The sequence below is a fragment of the Gambusia affinis genome, linkage group LG05 (assembly GCF_019740435.1).
Source record: "Gambusia affinis linkage group LG05, SWU_Gaff_1.0, whole genome shotgun sequence".
In the NCBI taxonomy this organism is placed as follows: domain Eukaryota; kingdom Metazoa; phylum Chordata; class Actinopteri; order Cyprinodontiformes; family Poeciliidae; genus Gambusia; species Gambusia affinis.
The window spans coordinates 17,420,406-17,439,988 of NC_057872.1; the positions used below are offsets into that span (position 1 = coordinate 17,420,406).

Consider the following 19,583-nt stretch of genomic DNA (forward strand, 5'->3'; position numbering starts at 1 on the left):
CTTTTTCAAAGTGGAAAAATTAAAAATATGAGAAACCACCTTTCCATCAGGGGTTTACTCAGTCTGAACATGTGTAATAGGTTTATTTGTGCTGTATGTGTTCCAAAAGAAACTGATGCAAATATAAATCAGATCAAGTAAACCGTCCTAAACCTCTGTGCAAATCACCAGACAGAATTCGAAGGCTTTTAAAATAATATTTGCAAGAGCCACTGACTTTTTTGAGATTGGAGCTGATCCAAGACAATAAAACAGTTCCACTTTAATAAGCTGTTAGCTTAAGCCTCTGGGGAAATACAGGTTTTAAAATAAAAACTAAAGCTCTTCATGCAACTTAGAATTTTAAATGTAGGAATAAATCAAATATACCTGATTAAATAAAGATTGTTTTTAACTGTGAAGTTTTGTATGTAGTTGGAAAGTAAACATTGAAATGAAATATAAGTGCAAAGAAAACCAGCCATTTTCTATTGATAGTTGTTTTTGCATGTAATCGACACCAAAAAAGCTAGGAAAAAAGAAAGCCCAAGTATCAAAACATAATCTGCTGGTTTGGCTCCAGACAGAGTAATTACAAGGTAGTTTGTGGACAACTATAGATGGAATGTGGAAGAAGTTTTTATTTTACTCAGATGCACGGCAAAAACCTAAATTTGTCATTGCAGAAAAACCTTTATGATTCCTGTAGTCCCAGTAAAACCTCAGAGGAAACTTTGACCCAGGATTTTTATGATACTCTAAGTTTATCTAATATGGCAGCCTGTGTGTGCAATTATGAAGCGTATGCTTGAGACTTCCAACTCTGGTATATTACACATAGCAAACTTTACATACCCAGAGAAAAATGGCAAATCCAAAACTTGTGACACAACTGATCCCGCGATTCCTGTCTGCGGCAAAGGATAAAAAACAAAATCCGGCATCAAACGACTCGCATAAAAAGTTCTGCATGCTTCAGCTCAAAAAGAAGCACACTCAAAGTTGAACAGGGACATAAAGGAAAGTGGAGTACTGCTGCTGCCTTAAAAGTCCCCCGTCGTCATACAGCAATTTTAAAAGGACCCATCTATTCCTGCATGTTCACAATAGAAGAAGAATGAAAACATGGGCTTTAGACATTTATATGCGAAGGTCAGAACGAAAGCAGCTCTGCGACGGCACGCATCAACAGTGACAAACATGTCATCAAAAGAGATCATAAGCCATGAAATAGGAGCATTAGCCCCATTATCCAGGAAATTGCCTCTGTGGCTTCACAAGACGTTCTACATTACAGCCTATATAAATGGAAATACAGTTACAGCTTATTTGGATATACACTTCTATATTTAAGACACAAAGATCTTCTTTTGGAGGGTTATTATTGAGCTTCAGTCCGGCGCTGTCAGAAAAATAACTTTAAGGTCGTCTTATTGGGAATAATGTTCTAGAGTCTATTAAAAGCAGGAGTCCACTGGGTATCCGGGTCTTATCAGTCTTTAGCCACCCATAGATAAAAATGCAGCTCAATATTCCACTGGGTTACTCACATTACAATGGCCTCCCACACCACAAGGTCATTTTAAGTCCCTGTAGTCCCCTTATCTCCATGCTGCTGTGTATAACATTTAATGTGTGCGTTCCACAAATAAACTCGTGTGTTTGTGTGCAAACTATCACCGAGACCTGCAGCTTCGTCCGATAAATCGATGCATTTTAGACCCAAAGTAATAAAAAATAAATAAATAACTGACCGAGCTTTTTGAACGCAACCATATTTATTTGTTGTCCTGCCACAGAAAACGGCTCAGATTGCAGTTGGCTCTTCACAGAAGACGCTACATCCTTCACTAAAATGTGAAAGCAGAAACGCAATAAAAAAAATAAAAAAAAATCCATAAATTCTACCATTACATGACTGTAAAACTCACACTGTACAGAAGAGAAACCAAATCTTAAGAGAACCATTTTTTTTGGGAAGTAAGCCTGACAAAAAAAGGAAAAGCTAATAACATTTTGACACCCAACTGTTTGAAAGAATAAAACACCTAAAAAATGTAAATGAGATTATTTCACCATAAAAAGAGAATAGTAAGTGCTAACAATTATGTGTTTAAAGCAAGAAAAATAATGAATGAAAAATGTTTACATTTTCTGACAGTAAGCCAATCCAGTAACATAGCAAGATGGTTATGTAACGTTAAATTATATAATTAGCTCCTAAGGAAAAGAGCTCTGTTTTCGCCAATTTCAATGTAAAAATATATTGGGAGGCTAGGTTTATTTATTCATTCTTGCCAAACTTTTCAGCTGTGAATATAAATTTAATAATCAACTTAATTTAGCAAATTCAGTTTAGCATAGCCTATAAAATAATCTATCAGCAATTTGTAAGTATGAAAATCTGCTACTTTCTGCTCACATAAAAATCAAGTTTGTGTTATTTTTCCGATTAACTTATACAGACTGTTTGTTACTGTAGTGAACAACTGACTTCTATAGACCCAACATATTTTTATGTTATTTTACTAACTATCCACATGAAACCAAAAATCATGTGACGATAAAAACGAAATCATAAAGCTCAGATGTGCACACCGTTTAGCTTTCTGACTCCGATTCGTTCACCCATAAATCCGTTGTTTTCTCAGGTGGTTCTGAAGCAGAAAGCAGGTTGTAAATCTAACGTAGAGCTGGTTGCCCAAAGAGGAACAATTCCCATGTCCCGTAAAAACCAAAGTCCGGCACCCAGTCCCTTCTTATATGTCCAGCCCAGTTCAACCAGTAAAAACCAGTTTGATCCCAGCAGGGGGCGCAGGAGCTCAGTCTCACTTTTCTCCCAGAGTTGCCCTTTCCAGATTTAAAATGCCTTTCCTTTGAGATGGAAGTAGAGCAGATTTGTTTTGCTGTGATTATAATGAGGCATTAATGTGCGAGTTTGAGTCCATGTCCAAAAAATTACAGGAGAAACAGAAAACCTCCAACCTGAGCCAGTCCTTACACTAGTATGTTTATTTGGCCACTTTTTAAACTGGAGGCTTCCACTCAAAAGGAAGTAAACAACAGAAGAAGTAAAAAAAAAAAAAAAAAAAAAAAAAGACAAAAATAAAAACAAACTTCACTGGAGGACCTGATTCTTTCATTGTTCTTCTAGCTTCGAAGGGAGATACGAGTCTTAAGATGGCTCCCGTATGGAGAACATTTTTGTCTGAGTAGTTGCACAACCAGCAACAGGTAGAGCAAGAAAACAGGAAGAAATGCTTTGCTGCACTTCAGCGTCATTTCCCTGAGTCACTGTGGTCCGGAGAAACCATCGTCCTGCCGGGATTTTTAACCACAGTCATTAATGTCCCTGGCTTATTCTGGCAGAGATTGCACTTTGCCATTTGTTGTCAGCACAGTTGTATTCTTCCTTTAGATGTCAGAGATTGCACCCGTGGAGCACAGGCAGGCAGCGAGGACAGATGAGTCAGGTGATCAGCAGTAAGAGGATGGAGATGAGGAGCGGAAGAGAAGTGGTCCTCAGTGAGACAACACTGCTGCGAGGTTTTGTTCCTGGAAAAAGAGAAGAACATTTTGTATGAATATTTGTTTCCAGAAGAAGTACAACCAAAAATGCTTGAATACCAGTTTCCTTTTTCTGAATCCACCTGGGGATTTGGAATCATGTATAGACTTTTTTTTTTTGCCACAAGACATTACTATTCTTCATAAGTTTAAACTTGACACAAATTTAAAGCACAACATTGTTTTGTGTTTTGGCTGGAAAATGTGATTGATTGAAACACAGTCTGCTAACTATCTCACACTGGAGTTCCAGTTTGTGTCTGAGCTCCCATGTGACTGCACTCATTTGGGGCTCAACAAGTACATGACTAAACAACGTGCCTTGCAAAGTGATTTGTATGCCTTTATCTATACCACGTTTGTCATGTTACAACCATAGACCTTAGCATGCTTGTTGAAACTTGCCAACATTGATATAGTGGATAATTGTGAAATGGAGAGCATCCAGTCTTCCTAATGAATTCCCATTTGGATCTGGATATGCTGCTGGAAGGTGAACCTCTGCAGCAGTCTCAAATCTTTTGCAATTTACAATTTAATTTACAATTCAAGGACACTACGAAGGACACTAATGTTCAAAATAAACATTCAGTGATTACAAAATCAGGCACAAATTTGACATGCAGGTATTAGCTTGATACAGAAGAATATAGACATTCAGATATGTTGCACTGATCCACATGCTACAAAAAAAAAATTATTACAAGAATTTGCATCTCACCTTGTATTTGTTTTGAGCCCTCTGATGCTGTAATAAGCAAAAAAAGAAGAAAGATAGAGTTTAGATAAGTTGAGGCATGAAAACAAGATGCTGATTAGTCATTTTGCATGTGTAACCTTCTCAATAAAAGTGCTGCTTTGTGTAACAAAAAGAACAGGAAACAGACAAATGACCAGGGGAAGGTATTTACCATTACTCAAAGACCAACGCCATGAAAAATGGGTACTGACTGGCTGTGCAACCCTAAATATGTCCCCTATGCAAATTTTCTTAAAGGTCGTACAGAAAAAAAAAGAGCTTGGAAAGCATGGCAACAGGAAAAAGATAGTGTTATGTAAATTAGAATGACTAAGAATGATGGAGATTATACCGAGAGGGATACAGGAAATGGAAAAGGATGGAAAAATGCGAGAAAATTCAAAACGACAGCCGAAACCAAGAAGTGGACAGAAGATGAAAGTAGAGCGGTGAAGACTCGAGTGAGAAAGTAAGGTGAAATAAGAAAAGAAGATTCGAAAGACTGAAACAAGGTCAGACAGGGAAAAGGGAGGGAAAGAATAAAACGGGATAAGGGGGCATTTGTGTCTGGGCGTCACTTTCTCAGCAGGTGGGTAGGGGGTACTGAAAGGAAATAATGGAGGGAGAAGTGGAGGACTGCTATAATGGAGGAATAGGGAGCTGTTAAGAATGAAAACGGGAAAAAAAAAAGACAAAAAAAAATACTGGTAGCAAGGAAAAAACGTAAAATTTCTCAGAAGCAGAAAACTGCCTAATATTCCAAAGAGCAACGATGGAGGGGTCAGAAGACACGGATAAGACTGCACAACTGGTTCTTAAATCAATATGTGGCCTTGAACTCACCTCTGACAACCCATAAGTCAAACCCAAACACATAACCGTGTACACACGAACACACTACAAAACCGTAGCCTGGAAAATAAGGTGTGTATCAATGACCTCGGAGAACCAACCGCTGATCCATAACCCGATAAGCTTTCCTCAGCGCGTCTGAACAACACATGGCTCCGCCCGACATGAAACCGAATTACTCTCAAGTAGATATAACTAACAGCCATCAAGGGGTTAACGAAGCATTAAATTGCATGCTATGTCACAGCTTACTTCTGAGCTTCTGCAAGAGTGCATTGATGTGAGCAAGAGTATTTGTAAGGTGAAGCAAACTGTGCCAGAAAAACAATTGTTAAAAAACCAAAACAAAACAACACACATCCGTCTATACGCAATTAACAAAATGCGAAACACGGAAAAATGTTGAATATTTTAGATAGTCAACGTTGCACAATTTATCAATACAATTAGCAACATAGAAGAAAAACATTACATTAATAAAAAAAATACCTGCATTATTTGTATTCACCATGTACCAAGTGAAATTAGGGGAAAAATATTTATTTTTAAATTCTTCAGCTGCTGCTGATGATGCAACTTAAAGAAAAAAAAATTGCACAGTTTACAAATGGAATATAAGTGAGACTAAATAGTAAAAAAAAAATATTACTACACAGAAAGTCTGCATGTATACCGACACCAATACAATAACTGTGAAACACTTTCAATCAAAAAATAAATAAAAATCTTTGGAGAAATGTGTCTTCTGTCGACAATTTATCGGTGCCACTGATTAAATAAGACAATATAAAAATAAGCAAGAAAAATGCCAAGTAATTACTACATTAAATACAAAACTAAGCAGCCATACTCACAGTATCCCACAAACAATCGCAAGTAAAATCATTATAGCCATATTCAATAAAAGTTACGATTTACAGAAACAACATCTTTATCAATGTGATGTTGTAAGAACGACAAAGTAAAGAAAAACAAGACAAACTAAATAGTTCCTACATACAAATTCCACAAAAAAGGTAAAAATAAGTAATATGTTGAAAATGTTAAACTTTTGAATTTTTTCTATTTTCATTCTACTCAAAACATATCTCAAGCTCAAAATTCTAAACAAAATTTGTAGAATTTTTAGAGGACTTATTTGTACTTTGATAAAAAAAAAAAGAATAATTAAGAAAACAGAAAATTGGAGGTCGCATGTCTGGAATAAGTGATACAAATAAAACCGGAACAGTTTTAGAATTTGCTGTGATTTAAAATTAAACAAACAATTTAAAACTTCTGCTTTTAGTTTTTAATTAAATCGCTGTGAAATTAACGAGCGTCTCATTGGCTGCCGAGTCGAAAACATAAAAATTGCCGTTTTCAGATGCCTTGTGTTTCCTCGGCTGTGGGTGATTTGCGTGTTTTGATCCGGCTCTTAATCACATCATTTGCGCAAATAGCTGATCATCGACGGCTCTCGTTTTTGTGTTAACATCATCATCTTAGTCATAGCGAACTCTCCCACAAAATGGAGTCCACGGGGGCGTGACTGCAGAATAAAAAAAAAAAAGCACGCTCTCCGCAGTGCAGTCTGAGGCATGCTGCATGTGTAACTGCACATGGACAGCCATGGCAAAGTGCGCATGTGCCTCCGCGAGTGTGTGTGTGGCGGCGTTTATGTGGGTGTATGCAGAATGCACCACTGCAGAGACAATGTTCCACCATTCCACCTCTCCTCGTGCCGCCATTTTACACACATAGGCACAAATGCTAACTAACGTAAATAAAATCGTCTTACAAAAAATCGTGGAAAAAAATGAAATAAAATAAAAAAAAAAACCAGCAAGGAATTTCAGACGCAAATCGCTAAAAACGGTAAAAAGTTCAAATTTGGGTCTTGAGGTTCAGTTTGAGTTTCGTCCACTGGGTTTCAGGCGTACAAAGAGTGACTTGGATGAGAGCAGAGGGCGGTGAGGAGGGCAAGGATTCAAGAAATTAAAGGGAACCAACCGCCACCACCCCCCAACACACCTCCCAAAAAGAAGGAAAAAGAAAGAAAAAAAAAACAAAAAAGAATGCGAGGAAAATGGTGACGCTCTGCAAACTGAAATAAATGTAATGGACTGCTCACAGCGGGACAATGACAAGAAAAAAAAAAAAAAAGGAAGTGAGACGAAGTGGGAAGGGGAATCAATTAGGGAGAGATGGAAGTTGGTCTGTAATGGTTTCTCACAGTGGGACGGCGGGGAAAGAGGAAGCCGGAGAGAGGCAGAGCAACTCGAGGAGCGGAAGAGATAAACACACCAGGAGGGGGTTTTTAAGAAGAAGATGCAGAGTAAAAAGGTAAGTATGGAGCAGGAGGTGAAGCGAGTTTGAGGAAGATGCAATAGAAGGCTGTGGGGTATCCAAAATTTCACAACAACAATTCGGGGCTTCATTTTTATGATGCAACAAGAGCTTGAGACATCGCTTTTTGTTTTCCAAGCGCGATTTGTGATAGCATTCCATTACAAAATACAAACTCGCTCCCATATAAACATCAAGCAGTCGCGTTTCACAATATTAAAAAAAACAAACAAAAAACAAACAAAAAAAAAAATGGATAAATACCAGAGAAATCGAGAGACGGTTTAGAACCCACTGACCTTGGAGCAATGACAACACACCTGATGGACTCTCTCATCGTCACCTCTGTCCTTTACACTAACTGCTAAATTAATTCAAAGCCCTCACGACAGGGTTATCCCCATGTGGAAATGCATACAAGCTGGTTTTTGAAGAAGATGGAAAAAAAATAGTGAGGAAGGGAGGAGCACGGTTTGAAGTCTATTTAAGAGGCATTTGCTGAAGGACAGGAGCTGCCATCACCGACGGCCACACAGGCGTCTAATGGCATGCCCTGCTGCCATGCTACCTGTCAGATAAAAGGGAACCAAGTCAGGAAGGAAGCAGGGAATAAGCCGGAGCTTTTACCACAGGGGAACAACACAACAACAGCAAGTGGACAGACTGCAATACATCGCCTCCAACTCTCCTTCATCCCCGCTCTCATCCATCTACTTCACTTTCTTCTCGCTGGCCTCGTACACGTTTATCCCAACGAGGCTCGCCGCACAGCCGGCGCGCGACAGAGATGGAGCGAAGCGGGGAAAAGGGAAAAAGGGAGTTGGTGGAAAGCGGTACGGCGGATGCAGAGGTTCGACAAAGGGAAGGTGTAACGAGGAAGGTGGGCAAGGCGGAGTCTGAGGGCACGGAGGAGGATGTCTGAAAGACTGCTGCGGATGGGGCCTAGATTAGTTTTGCTCCAGTAGCGAAAGATCATAAAAAAAGAGAAAGGGAGGAGAGAGCCGAAGAGACAGAGAGAAGGGGGGGATTAGTGCCACTTCAAGAATGACAGAGGAGTGAAGAAAGAATGAAAGCGAGGAGGCTGGAGATGAGGAGGAGGTGGGTTGGAGGGAGGTGGGGAGTTAAAAGACAAGGAGACGCAGATCCTGAAATTTAGTCGGGATTAGTTTTGGTTAAAGAATAGGATGAGAAGCAGAAAGAAGAAAAAAAGATGAGGCAAGGAAACAGAACACAGATGTGTGCATGTCTTTGTAGGTAGAACTGTTTCTACTCTGAAGTCAAAGTGATTTTAGAACTGAAAATGAAATGCATGTGTGCATCCTGTGCCAAGAATGGAGAACTCGAGTGATTTCTACATTTTCTTTATTATTTTTGGCACAAATGAGCTGATTGGGGAATACAGTCAGAAGGTCAGGAATACATTAGCCTTTCCTCACAGAAGTGAGCTATCTGATGTAGTCGTAATTAATGGGAGCCAGATAATTAACAAACATAAAAAAAAAAAGAATCCATCAGATTTTACTCTGGTAATAAAGTAGCAAATTACCCCCAACTGACGTCGCGCCTATGATGACATTTAGGAGTTTATATGAGATTAAGGACATGGCGTGATCTCCTTTCTTGTCAAAGTTTGTTTTGCGAAGCGTCACGGAGTTGCTGTCTGTTTGTGTCTCTAGTGAAATAAGTTAAAGCCAAGACTCATAATTTGATAAATTAAACAAAGTTGAGTTGCGGCCCTGTTGTGTTGATGAAGGCAGTCAGGACAAAAGTTGTCAGGCTGCCCGATAACACACTTTTAAATCGTTATCTGGCAGTATTCTGGTTCCTTTGTGGATAAAACAATTGGTGACAAAGTGACAGAAATGATACGACACAGTAAGCTCAATGAGACTAACTAGCTGCCAAGAACACAAAAGTTGCCATCTGGCACCCTGACAACACTCAGATACAACGGCACTGAAAAAGTGTTCACTACTTTTCCTTTCTTTGTCAAGATTGTGTGCCACTAGTTGGCGTTATCCACATTATCCAGGCAAGAAAATGGCAGAGATGGAAAGTGGGAGGACATGCAGTGAAGGTCCCGGAGGTTTGGGACTGAACCTGGGATAGCTGTGTCGAGAACTAATTGCCTCTGAATATGGGGCGCCTGCTGCACCACACCTTCACTACCTTTAAGAAATGTATAGGAGCATTTGTGGTAAATGGTAGAAGAAGAAACTGTGCCAGACAAAATAAAAATCCCATATTAACAATTATAACACTGCAACAGACAAACCATGAGTACCATACTAAAATTACCATCTGCTTGAAAGCTTTGTATCCTTGCTAAACTAAAGAGCCATTTTACAGCCATTTCATGAGAAAAATCAAAATCTAAAATACTTCTATAGTCATGGATATTTGTATCCATGCTTTAAGCTTGGTAACTAATTTATAAAGCTGATTTTGAATTGTAAAGAAAGAAAGAAAATGCACGTTCTTGTCCTGTCTGCTAATAAAGATGGGTAACAGTTTATTTGACTGGTTGTGAATAAGACTGTCATGACAGTTCATGAATATTTAATAACATAAAGCTACAGTTTAATCAGTGATACTTTTATAACAAATCTATGTCAGATCATGATTTCTTGGTTAATATCAAGTTGTCATAACAAAGACATTCTGAATAATGTCAACATTGACATTAATCTTTATAAAAGTGTCATGATTTACTGAATGACACTTTATGACAACAGTCAAATATTCATGAAGTCTTACTCATGTTCATGACAGGTGTTATGTCATGTTTATGACAGTGTCATTACAGTCTTATTCACAACTCGTCAACTAAAGAGTTACCGAAAACATGTCGTTGAGCAACTCTGACAACTCTTACAAAAGTCCCCAAGATCCCAGAACCACATTTAAATAGCAACTATCTGAGGTACTTTTCTGAAATAAGACAAGGTGACAGAATAATAGATAAGATTTGTCAGCACTTTCAGATTTCACACACTAGGCAATAGTTTGTCACTAATGAAGGTAAAGTTGGCGTCAGGCTGCCTGACAACAATCGGTTACAAAAGTAATGAAGAAGCCTCCAAAACTTGAGTCTGGCAGAATTTGGGCTAAAAGAAAATGACAGAGAGAAATAGATGAGACAAAGAAAGCACTGTGAGAGTACTGTGAGAGATTATTCAATAATTATGCTAAAGCTGCCGCACACTGATCAAACTTCTGCCAGATAATTTTATGCTGGCCAGAGATTTTAGAAGATTTGTGAAAAAAAAATTGCTACACTTTCTAAGCCTTGTTGGGCTTTCGGGCCACATTAGAATTAAACGAGCAAAAATACAAAATTTGGACTGATCATATCTGAGCGAGATACTGATTACTCTCTTTGAAACGCAGGTTGACATTAGCAAAACCTTTACTATAAAAATTAAATTGTTTACCCAAAATTATTGCTAAAATCTTTCCTGGTTCTTCTGAGCTCCCATCACATTCAATGTAAGATAAATTATTCATTTTCTCCAGTTTGTATCCAACTATATTTGAAAATAATAAAGTTGGGATTTTACATTCTTACAAAAATTTAGGTAACATTTCCTATTGTTCTCATAACCAGGATGTATTCTACATCCCTATTAGTGTTAGCCAGAGCTTAATTATTGCAACTATCAATGATAAAGTTGGCATTTGCCATTATCTGCTACCCCTATCAGGATTACCTACAAACAGTTTAGCTACATATTTATTCTGTAAATTCAAAACAAAAAATATTGGTGAACTTTGAATAAAGACAAGAGTAAATACCACAATATACAATTAGTATATTGTACACTAATTAAGATATTTACCGCAAAGTGACACTGTTAATCTTTATTTTACCTGTAAAAATAAATATTATTTTTATTTCCCGAAAAATATTGCTAAATTGTCAGCTTATTCCGATCATACCAATTTTGTGTTTGGTTTCATAAAGGGAGTTTTTTTTTATTTTTAGTGTCCCTTATATGAAAGTGGGCTGACAGGAAAGGGGGAAGAAATGCGGCAAACATCGCCGGGTCCGGGAGTCGAACCCGCGACAGTCACGTCGAGGACTCAAGGCCTCCAAGCATGGGTCGCGCCATCCCCTACGCCAGCAGGGCACGCCCATGAAGGAAGGTTTATTTTTTTCACAGTTTGCATTTTTTTTTCTATTTATTTAAACTGCATCAGTGTTTGTTAAACAACTTTCCAGCCAGTTTCACTGAAGAGAGAGAGAGAGAAAAAAAAAGTGTTAGTTCAGTCTGGGACAGCACAACAAGCCCCCCTGCAGATAACGCAGGGATGGGAACTGGGACAGACGTCTCAGACACGCATGCGATGCTACGTACACACTCGGATACGAGTCCAACTGCCAAAGATCGCACGCAAAGGCCCATAGACTCGCACACACGAAGCGCAACAACAGCAACAGAAAGAAAAACGGTCCTCACACACACACACACGGCGAGCACCGTACAGGGATTCCCACAGCGACTGGGCAACATTCCCAACCGGAATGGGCAGCTCACTGGACTGGAAGACTAACATTACTCCAGGCGGGCTCTGGATTAGATCAACTCTGGGAATTTCACACTGAGAAAGGGCGATGGGGAATGGGTGAATGAGGATGACAAGCAGGTAGAAAAAAAAAAAAAAGAAAGACCACTGGTTGGATAAGACTTAAACGAATGTGATGCTCAAGAAATCCATAACAAAATATTCATTGGATTAGTTCTAAATGCAGACTAGGCATGATGGAAATGCTATCATGCAGATTGAAAGTCTTATGCTCATAATGTTTTGAACAAATTTGCTGTAAGACAAACACCAGCTGTTGTAAAACTAACAAGTACATTCAGTTATAAAATTATATGTGACGCTTATTTATTGGATTTTTGATTTTGATACATAGACTTAGGCAATATTAATATAATATTGCCTAAGTCTAAATACAACATTTATTTTTATTAAAATAAAAATAAAAAGCTTTATTGAGTAAAAACTTACAGCTCACATTTCTTTGCAGTTCTGCTGCTTATAGATTCTGCTATTTGTTGGATATATTTGTAGCTGATATTGGCTAGTAAATTAGTCAGGCTATCTGCTGAGATAGCCAACCTGCAGTCATGTTCTTAACAGGCTGCTGTACTAAAACTGTACATTCAAAACTGACTTATTAAGATAACAGTTTAGTTCCCACACAATGACTGTTTGCTTTCTCCAGCTGCAAGTACTTCCAAATTGACAAATTTGACTTTGTTGTAAGAAAAAGGAAAAATCCAGGTACCAGTTTTTGCTCATCAAGTTAAAAGAACTTAAATCATAAAGATGATATAGTGGAAAAGTTTAGGCATTTCAAAAATGTAATTTTTTTTATTTTAAAAAAACCTATAACTTGGTGTGGATTGATACAGGAAAGTAGCTAATTCTCAGCAAAGAGTTAACTTCATAGTAGTTTTTTTTTCTTCTTTTTAGAAAAAAAGAGAATACTACAAGGTTAAAGATAGAAAGCAGCAAAAAGCTCAGTAGTGAGTGGCAGTCTGAACATCATTCTATACTCCTAGACGTGATAGTAAAGATGTGAGAGGCAGAAAGAAGAGTCTGTTGGTGTACAAAGAGGAAAGCATAAAAGAACAGATGAAAGGACGAGTGTACTCACTGGGCTCACAGCATATTGTGACACGCATCTTCATGCATGGCAGAGGAGGGCCTTCATCTGTCGGCAGCGCTGCAGAGAGCAAGAGTAAGAATAAGGTGTAAATAAGGTACTTACTCATCAAACCCAACAAACAGTTTTGAATTCAGGATGCCAACATGTGGAATATTAAAAGGAAAATTCTTGCACGGAGCAAAACTTATTCCAGAAAGTCTATTTAATGGATTTCTTGTTACAAAACATTTTGTGCAGAAAAGCTTAAGAGCAGACAACGAGTTTTCTCACTTCAACATTATCCGAGTAAGGATTTACATCATCTTCCTGTTGCAGACCAAATATCGCACTTATCCTCACAGCCGAGTAAAAACAACAAAATGCACTACAGCGATGTGCCACCATTAGAGAGGAGCTGCTCCCGTATCGATGCTGATCCTGGCTCACTCGGGAATAAAAGGATCCTAATGGCTGTTTTACCTGTCACCGCGTTTGGTAAGCAAATTTGTATGAAACCCCCAGTTAATGCGCTTTATCTTAAAACTATTCTCAAACTGCTGCCAACTCAGACACGTAATAAGAAACAGTCCAGATAATTTGTTTCCCTGTTGCATCCATGTCAACTATTAGGTGGTCTGGAGGATGACTCCAGAATATGGCAAAATGTAAAGTAGTTCAAAAATATATAATCAACACTATTAGAGCACAATATTCAAGGGAGAAATTTGCATGATACCATGTTTGGTGTTTAATAATTAGGTAAGGTGTCTTTTGCAATTCTCTGTTTAAAAAAAAAAAAAGATTTTGTGATACTAGTGTCTACATTCACAGTATTAAAACAGGAAACAGGCCGACAAAGAGAAGAGGGGATGACATGCAACAAAACCTCCCAAGGTCAGGAATCAAAACCGGACGGTTGCATTGAGGTTGAATAGCCTCCTTATACGAGGCGGTCAATCTACGACAACAACACGCACTGCTCCACAAAATGTGCTTTTCTGACTAACATGTTCACTGAAATAACCATTGAAATATATAAATTCAAAAGGAGCGGCAATACATTAGGAACATACTGTATGATGTGAAATATTGTCAAAGATCGAAAACGGTTTGTTCCTTTACTTTTGTATCCCCCCACCATTTTTTAAAAGCTTTTAAATCCTGACGACTAAAGCTACTTACTACCACGGCATCACTTCCTACGCAGTTTGGTAAATTTAAAAATGTTTTGTTGTGGATCCAAATGTGAAGAAATTAAGCTTCTCACGAATACAAAATGGGTGTATCGTTCAATATCTATATATCAATAGGAGCGAGGTGGAATTAAAATCTAATTACAATATTTTGAGGTATTTGTGGCAGTACCAAGAGAAGTGAGGAGAAAATGTAATCAAAGAATTCATCACCACTTTTTGTTTGTGATTCTATCAATCAGAGCCATACAGAAAGAAAAACTAAATGTAAATATATAAACACCTCAAATAAGCCATTTCCCTACAAATGTTGCATTACAACTACATATTAAAAATACAACATCCTCAAAGTTTTTGTTGCCACAATCATTCTGACATTTTTGATACCCGAGTGTGGATAACTTACACCATCTAGCCAGCAATCCATTTTCTACTTATCAAAAGGAAACCAAGATATCACTCTCCCCATTAACATTCTTCAGTTGGTCCTGCAGATCTCAAGGTGTTTTAAAATCCAGATGAGATCGATAGTCCCTTCAGTGAGTTCTGGGCACCCCCGGGGGTGTCCCCCCACCCCAGTGGGATGTGACTAGAAAATGCCACATGTGTAGGCAGGGTAACTGGGAGGCATCCTCTTCAAAAGCCTGATGAGGATGCCTCCCAGTTACCCAGCTCCTTTGAGGAGCAGCAACTTTACTCTGAGCGCCCTCAAGATGTCGGCGCTACAAGTCAAAGCGCGGTCAATCTACAGAAAAAAAAAAGAAAAAAAACAAACTAATTTTAACTATTTGTATCCAGGATCTCACTCTTTTAGTTATGATCCATATCTCATAACTATAGCTGAGGGTGAAAACAGTAGACGAACTGCTTCACGAACTGGTGAATGATGAGCTTGAGTTATACTGCATTACTGCAAACCTTTCTGGATCTACTTCCTGTTCTTCCTACCTTCACTCACTCCCCAGGAGCCAAAGCTTAACCGAGTTTGCAGGTAAATTCTCCCAGCTTCATTCCCATCTACCTTTTCAAGGTGGGGTTTGAGAACAAATGTGGTCTATTTTCATTGAAGCATTTGATTTACTCTTATTTTGACTCCTGAGATCAAATTGCCTTTCGAGACACTAACCAGAGCCCAAAACCCCGGATAACATACACATGAAACCAACATGTAGTTTTATACCTCACTAATTGAGAAACTCCTGTTAGATTATGAATTTTGGAGTACTAAGCATCCCAGAACAAGAATCAAACATGGAGAACCACCATTTAGCTTTTTTATTGTGGCTACTCTTACCTTTTTGTCTCTTGGCTTTATTGTTTTGTTTGTATTTTCTTCCAATTCATTTAAAGAACTTTGAACTGCCTTGTTACTGAAAATTTGCTATATAAATAAAATTACCCTTACATGTTGAAAAATAAGAGCCTACCAAGTATTGTAGCCAAGCAGTACTATTTGATTGAGGCAATGCACATATACATTTTCAGATGGTGTGATTCATCATCTAGAACAAGTTCATACAAAGAACTTAAACTAGCTTGCAAAATATTTTTGTGGCCTATCCAGTACCACTAACTGAACCCAAATAATATGAATGTCAGCCTCAGGGGATCCACATGAAATTGGTTCAAATTCATTTTTAAAGTCTCAAAGAAGCTCAGGAGAAATGTGGAGTGTACGTGGAGTTTGAGCAACAAAAAGCTAAACATGGAAGGTATAGGTTTTCCAACATCCTTCTGCCTCTCAAGTAGTTGTATTTAATAACAGAGAAAATCTTTGGGTCATCTATTAGACTCATAGACGACAATGGACTCACACAGAGATGATAGATGAGATGACACACACCACTTAAACGAGTTCATTTAATCAAAAAGTGAAGATCTGATCAATTTCATTTGATCATGTCATGTCATGCGCCTTCTTTTATGGCTTAAATGCAACTTCTGCCTGAAGTCAAACAGCAGCCTTTCCTGCTGTGACCTGAAGGATCAACCCCAAGTAACCTCTTCAAAAACTGGCTCTTTCTCAGTTACATCAGTCACCAGGAATGATGCACTGAAAGCTATAGACACTTCTGACAGCACATTGGGAATCACTTTTATGCACGGCTGTAAATATTAGGCATTTCTCCACATTATTTACAGCCACACTCATGAATTTATGCATGACGCCAGAACATGTGGCGTTCCTGTTGTCTGTACCCATCTATCTTTTCCATCTCAGCCTTTTCCTTTACAAGATACCGCACATTGAAATCTAAGAGCGTTAATTGAAAGCCTTCTGCAACTTTACAATCACTTAAGTTTAAATAGCCCAGAAAGCCATAGCGAGACCCCTGCTGTCAGCCTGAACAACAGTACATCACTGAAACCAAGCACTTACAGCAAAGACACTTCAACTATAATAAAAACTCATTACATCAATGTGCTTTTTACCTAGTGTAGTCACCAGATTGTTTAATTTTCCGTCACAATCAAATAATCTTGCACATACTCAGAAAAAAAAGGAGTAGCCTGAAAAGTTGATGTGTGGTGTTATTAATGTGTTTGTGTTGGGAAAAACTCTTTTAAACATTGAAAATGACATGTCTTAGCCTGTTTTTATGTATACATATTCTATACTGTTGCTGCTGCAAGTTTCTTCATGTTAAAAAATTTTTTTCATCGCAGGCACCCACTGCTTGTTTAGGACGAAGGATTATATTAAGGAAAGATTCAATGCAAACAGCTGATCATCTTTTGAAAGCATTTTTCTAATTTATCAATTAATTTATCAAACTTTTTTTTTTTAAATCTAAGTCCTGGTGTCTAGAGGAAATGTGCAGAGGTGCCTAGTGTGAAGTTTTCACAGTCAGTGATGATTTGTGGAGCCGTTTTATAGCTGCTGTTGTCGGTTCATGAAGTCCAAAGTCAGCACTTTATGTTTCCATCTGCTGATAAACTTTATGAAGATGATGACTGAATTTTTCAGCAGAGCTTTGCACCTGCCTACACTTCCAAAAGTACCGACAACTGTGTTACTGACCTATGGCAGTAACACTGACTTATGGATCAAACCTCACTAAGGATCTCTGAGGTATTCTCAATAGCAAGATGAGACAATCCAGAGCCAACAACACCGAAGAGCTAAAGGTTGGTGTTAAATGCTCCAATGATGCAATAAATCAGGCAAAATGAGCCCCAACTAAGTAGGAAATAAATTACTTTTCCATAGCGTTTTGTTTTACCCAGATGCATCTCTAGATATTAGACTCGTTTGTCTTGCATGACATTGCATGGTGGTTAATTGGTGCCATATATATGTACAAACCGATTTGACCATTCAATGAACCGAGCTCCCTTGCTGTTCTTACGGTTCTCTGAAGTTGATCTATGCAGCAAACAGCTGACCAGTAGAGGACCTCAAGCTGTTTCCTGTTTTTGGTGACCCAGACATGGAGAACTTGTGGGTTTCTGTCAACTCATTGGAGACTGTGACATTGGGCAGTAAAAGTGTCATAGTCTTTTGGCACAGAAGGGCTGAACTCAGCTCAGACTGTTCAAACTAATGCCATTAGTGTCTCTAATATCATTGTACTGTCCTCCCAGGCTAACCCCATTATGCAGCTTCAGGGCTGCAGAGCCATTATGAGCAAAAACCCCAGAGCCAGACATTTGGACCAACTTTACGCCTTATCTTTGATGTGGACAAAAAACACACAATCGCCCTGAGCCTGCTGCAGCCTGACCAGGGGGGGACCTATTGTTGCTTTTCTATGAACTGGCATGAACACCGACAATGGCCCAGTGTCCACGTATGCATGTGTGTGTGTGTGTGAAGCCACTCTCTCATGCCTTCACAATACACCATTGTCCTGTGAACCTCAACAGTAATTTATGTAAAGATTCTCTCTCTTCCTTCGTCCCTCTTCTCCAATGCTTTTGTTGTACTTCTGTTTCTTTCTCTCCAAGGTGGATTCTTCTCATCCCTTTTCCACTCCTCCATTACAGTAACGTCACAGCTCTGAGTTTCCCTCTCGTCTTCTAGTTTTCCAGCTACAGATCTTATTAAAAAAAAATCACACCAATCACACCATGCTGGGTTGATGTCAAAAAATGCAAACTGAACAGCGATATCATTAAACTATCTAAGTGTCATGGGTAAAGGGAAGCTGGTCAGAGATGAATGGAGTTATATGTCATCTTTCCTGCTCAGGATCAGTTTTAAAGTGCTCTCCACAAAAATAGAGTTAAAAAAAAACAAACATGAAATACAAGAAAAAATAGGTATCATGACATAAAAGCAGAAAAAGACAAATTAGAAAGAAAGACCTAAGATATGCAGGGCAATTCTGAGGAATATAAACCTGTTAGACACAGAGAAAGGTGGTGGTTTTGACGAAAGCATATTAATTTGCTAATACAGTGAAAGTCGGTTTGCAAACAAATGAATAGTGCACTTTTCAGTACTTTTATCTCTAAAAGAATTAAAAAGTAATAAATTATTTACCTAAGGTTGTGGGACAAAACGTAAAACAGTTTAAGGGGAACACATATTTTCAAGCACAATTCTCTTTCAGAAATATCAACCATTTAAGTTAACTTGATAACATGAGACCCTCTACCTGCCACCAACCCCTCTACTTACAGCTGTAGTAGTAGTGTCTCCCTGGCAGGAATTCAAAGCCAAGCGAGAATGGGGTGAACCTTTGGATCTTTTCAGAGAAGCGGACTGGTCCAAACGGAGCAAACGGGGTGTTACACTCCCACCTCTTGACGGCCTTTTTGGTTTCCACGCAGCCTTTGAAAGCCTCCTCCTCCACCAGGTAGAGGACCAGAGTCTCCGGCTGCTCTGGAACCAAACTCCCTGATTCAGGATAGCTGGGGCAGTAGATGTCCAGGTAATCATTGAGATTCAACTGGACAGACAGATCTCCCGCTGTCAACCTGAAAGAAAGAACGATAGGGACTTTAATATTTCACAGAACTATTACTGAGTGATTGAAGACAGCGGTGGTGATTAAACATGAGCGGAACATGTGCAATTTCAGAAGACCGATTGTTCGTCAATAACATAATAAATGCAGATGACAAAGGAAAACTTTGGCAAGCATAAAAAAAACATTTTCATATAAAATTTTGGGGGAATTTTACGAATCCACAACTCAATTTTTATTCCCAAACCACCGAGGGAGAGCTGCTCTGGTAGAGACACGAGAAAAAAAACAATTTTCCGTATGCTAATTACACCACTGAGGGGAGACGAGTGTGAAATAAACTCCACTCGCTC

At 38.6% G+C, this 19,583-nt stretch overlaps 1 protein-coding gene across 1 annotated transcript in view; it reads right to left on the minus strand.

The window, feature by feature from the left end:
• Nucleotides 1–2,972: 2,972 nt before the first annotated feature.
• The window catches only part of si:dkey-246i14.3 (ephrin A4), a 43,979-nt gene continuing 27,368 nt past the window's right edge, over nt 2,973–19,583 (minus strand). Inside the window, exons 2-5 of the mRNA XM_044116760.1 lie at nt 18,942–19,240; nt 13,134–13,202; nt 4,268–4,294; nt 2,973–3,534 (exon numbers count right to left, since the gene is read on the minus strand). Of these exons, the coding sequence (XP_043972695.1) occupies nt 3,449–3,534; nt 4,268–4,294; nt 13,134–13,202; nt 18,942–19,240 (481 nt within the window). The 3' untranslated portion in view covers nt 2,973–3,448. The remainder of the gene's footprint in view (nt 3,535–4,267; nt 4,295–13,133; nt 13,203–18,941; nt 19,241–19,583) is intronic.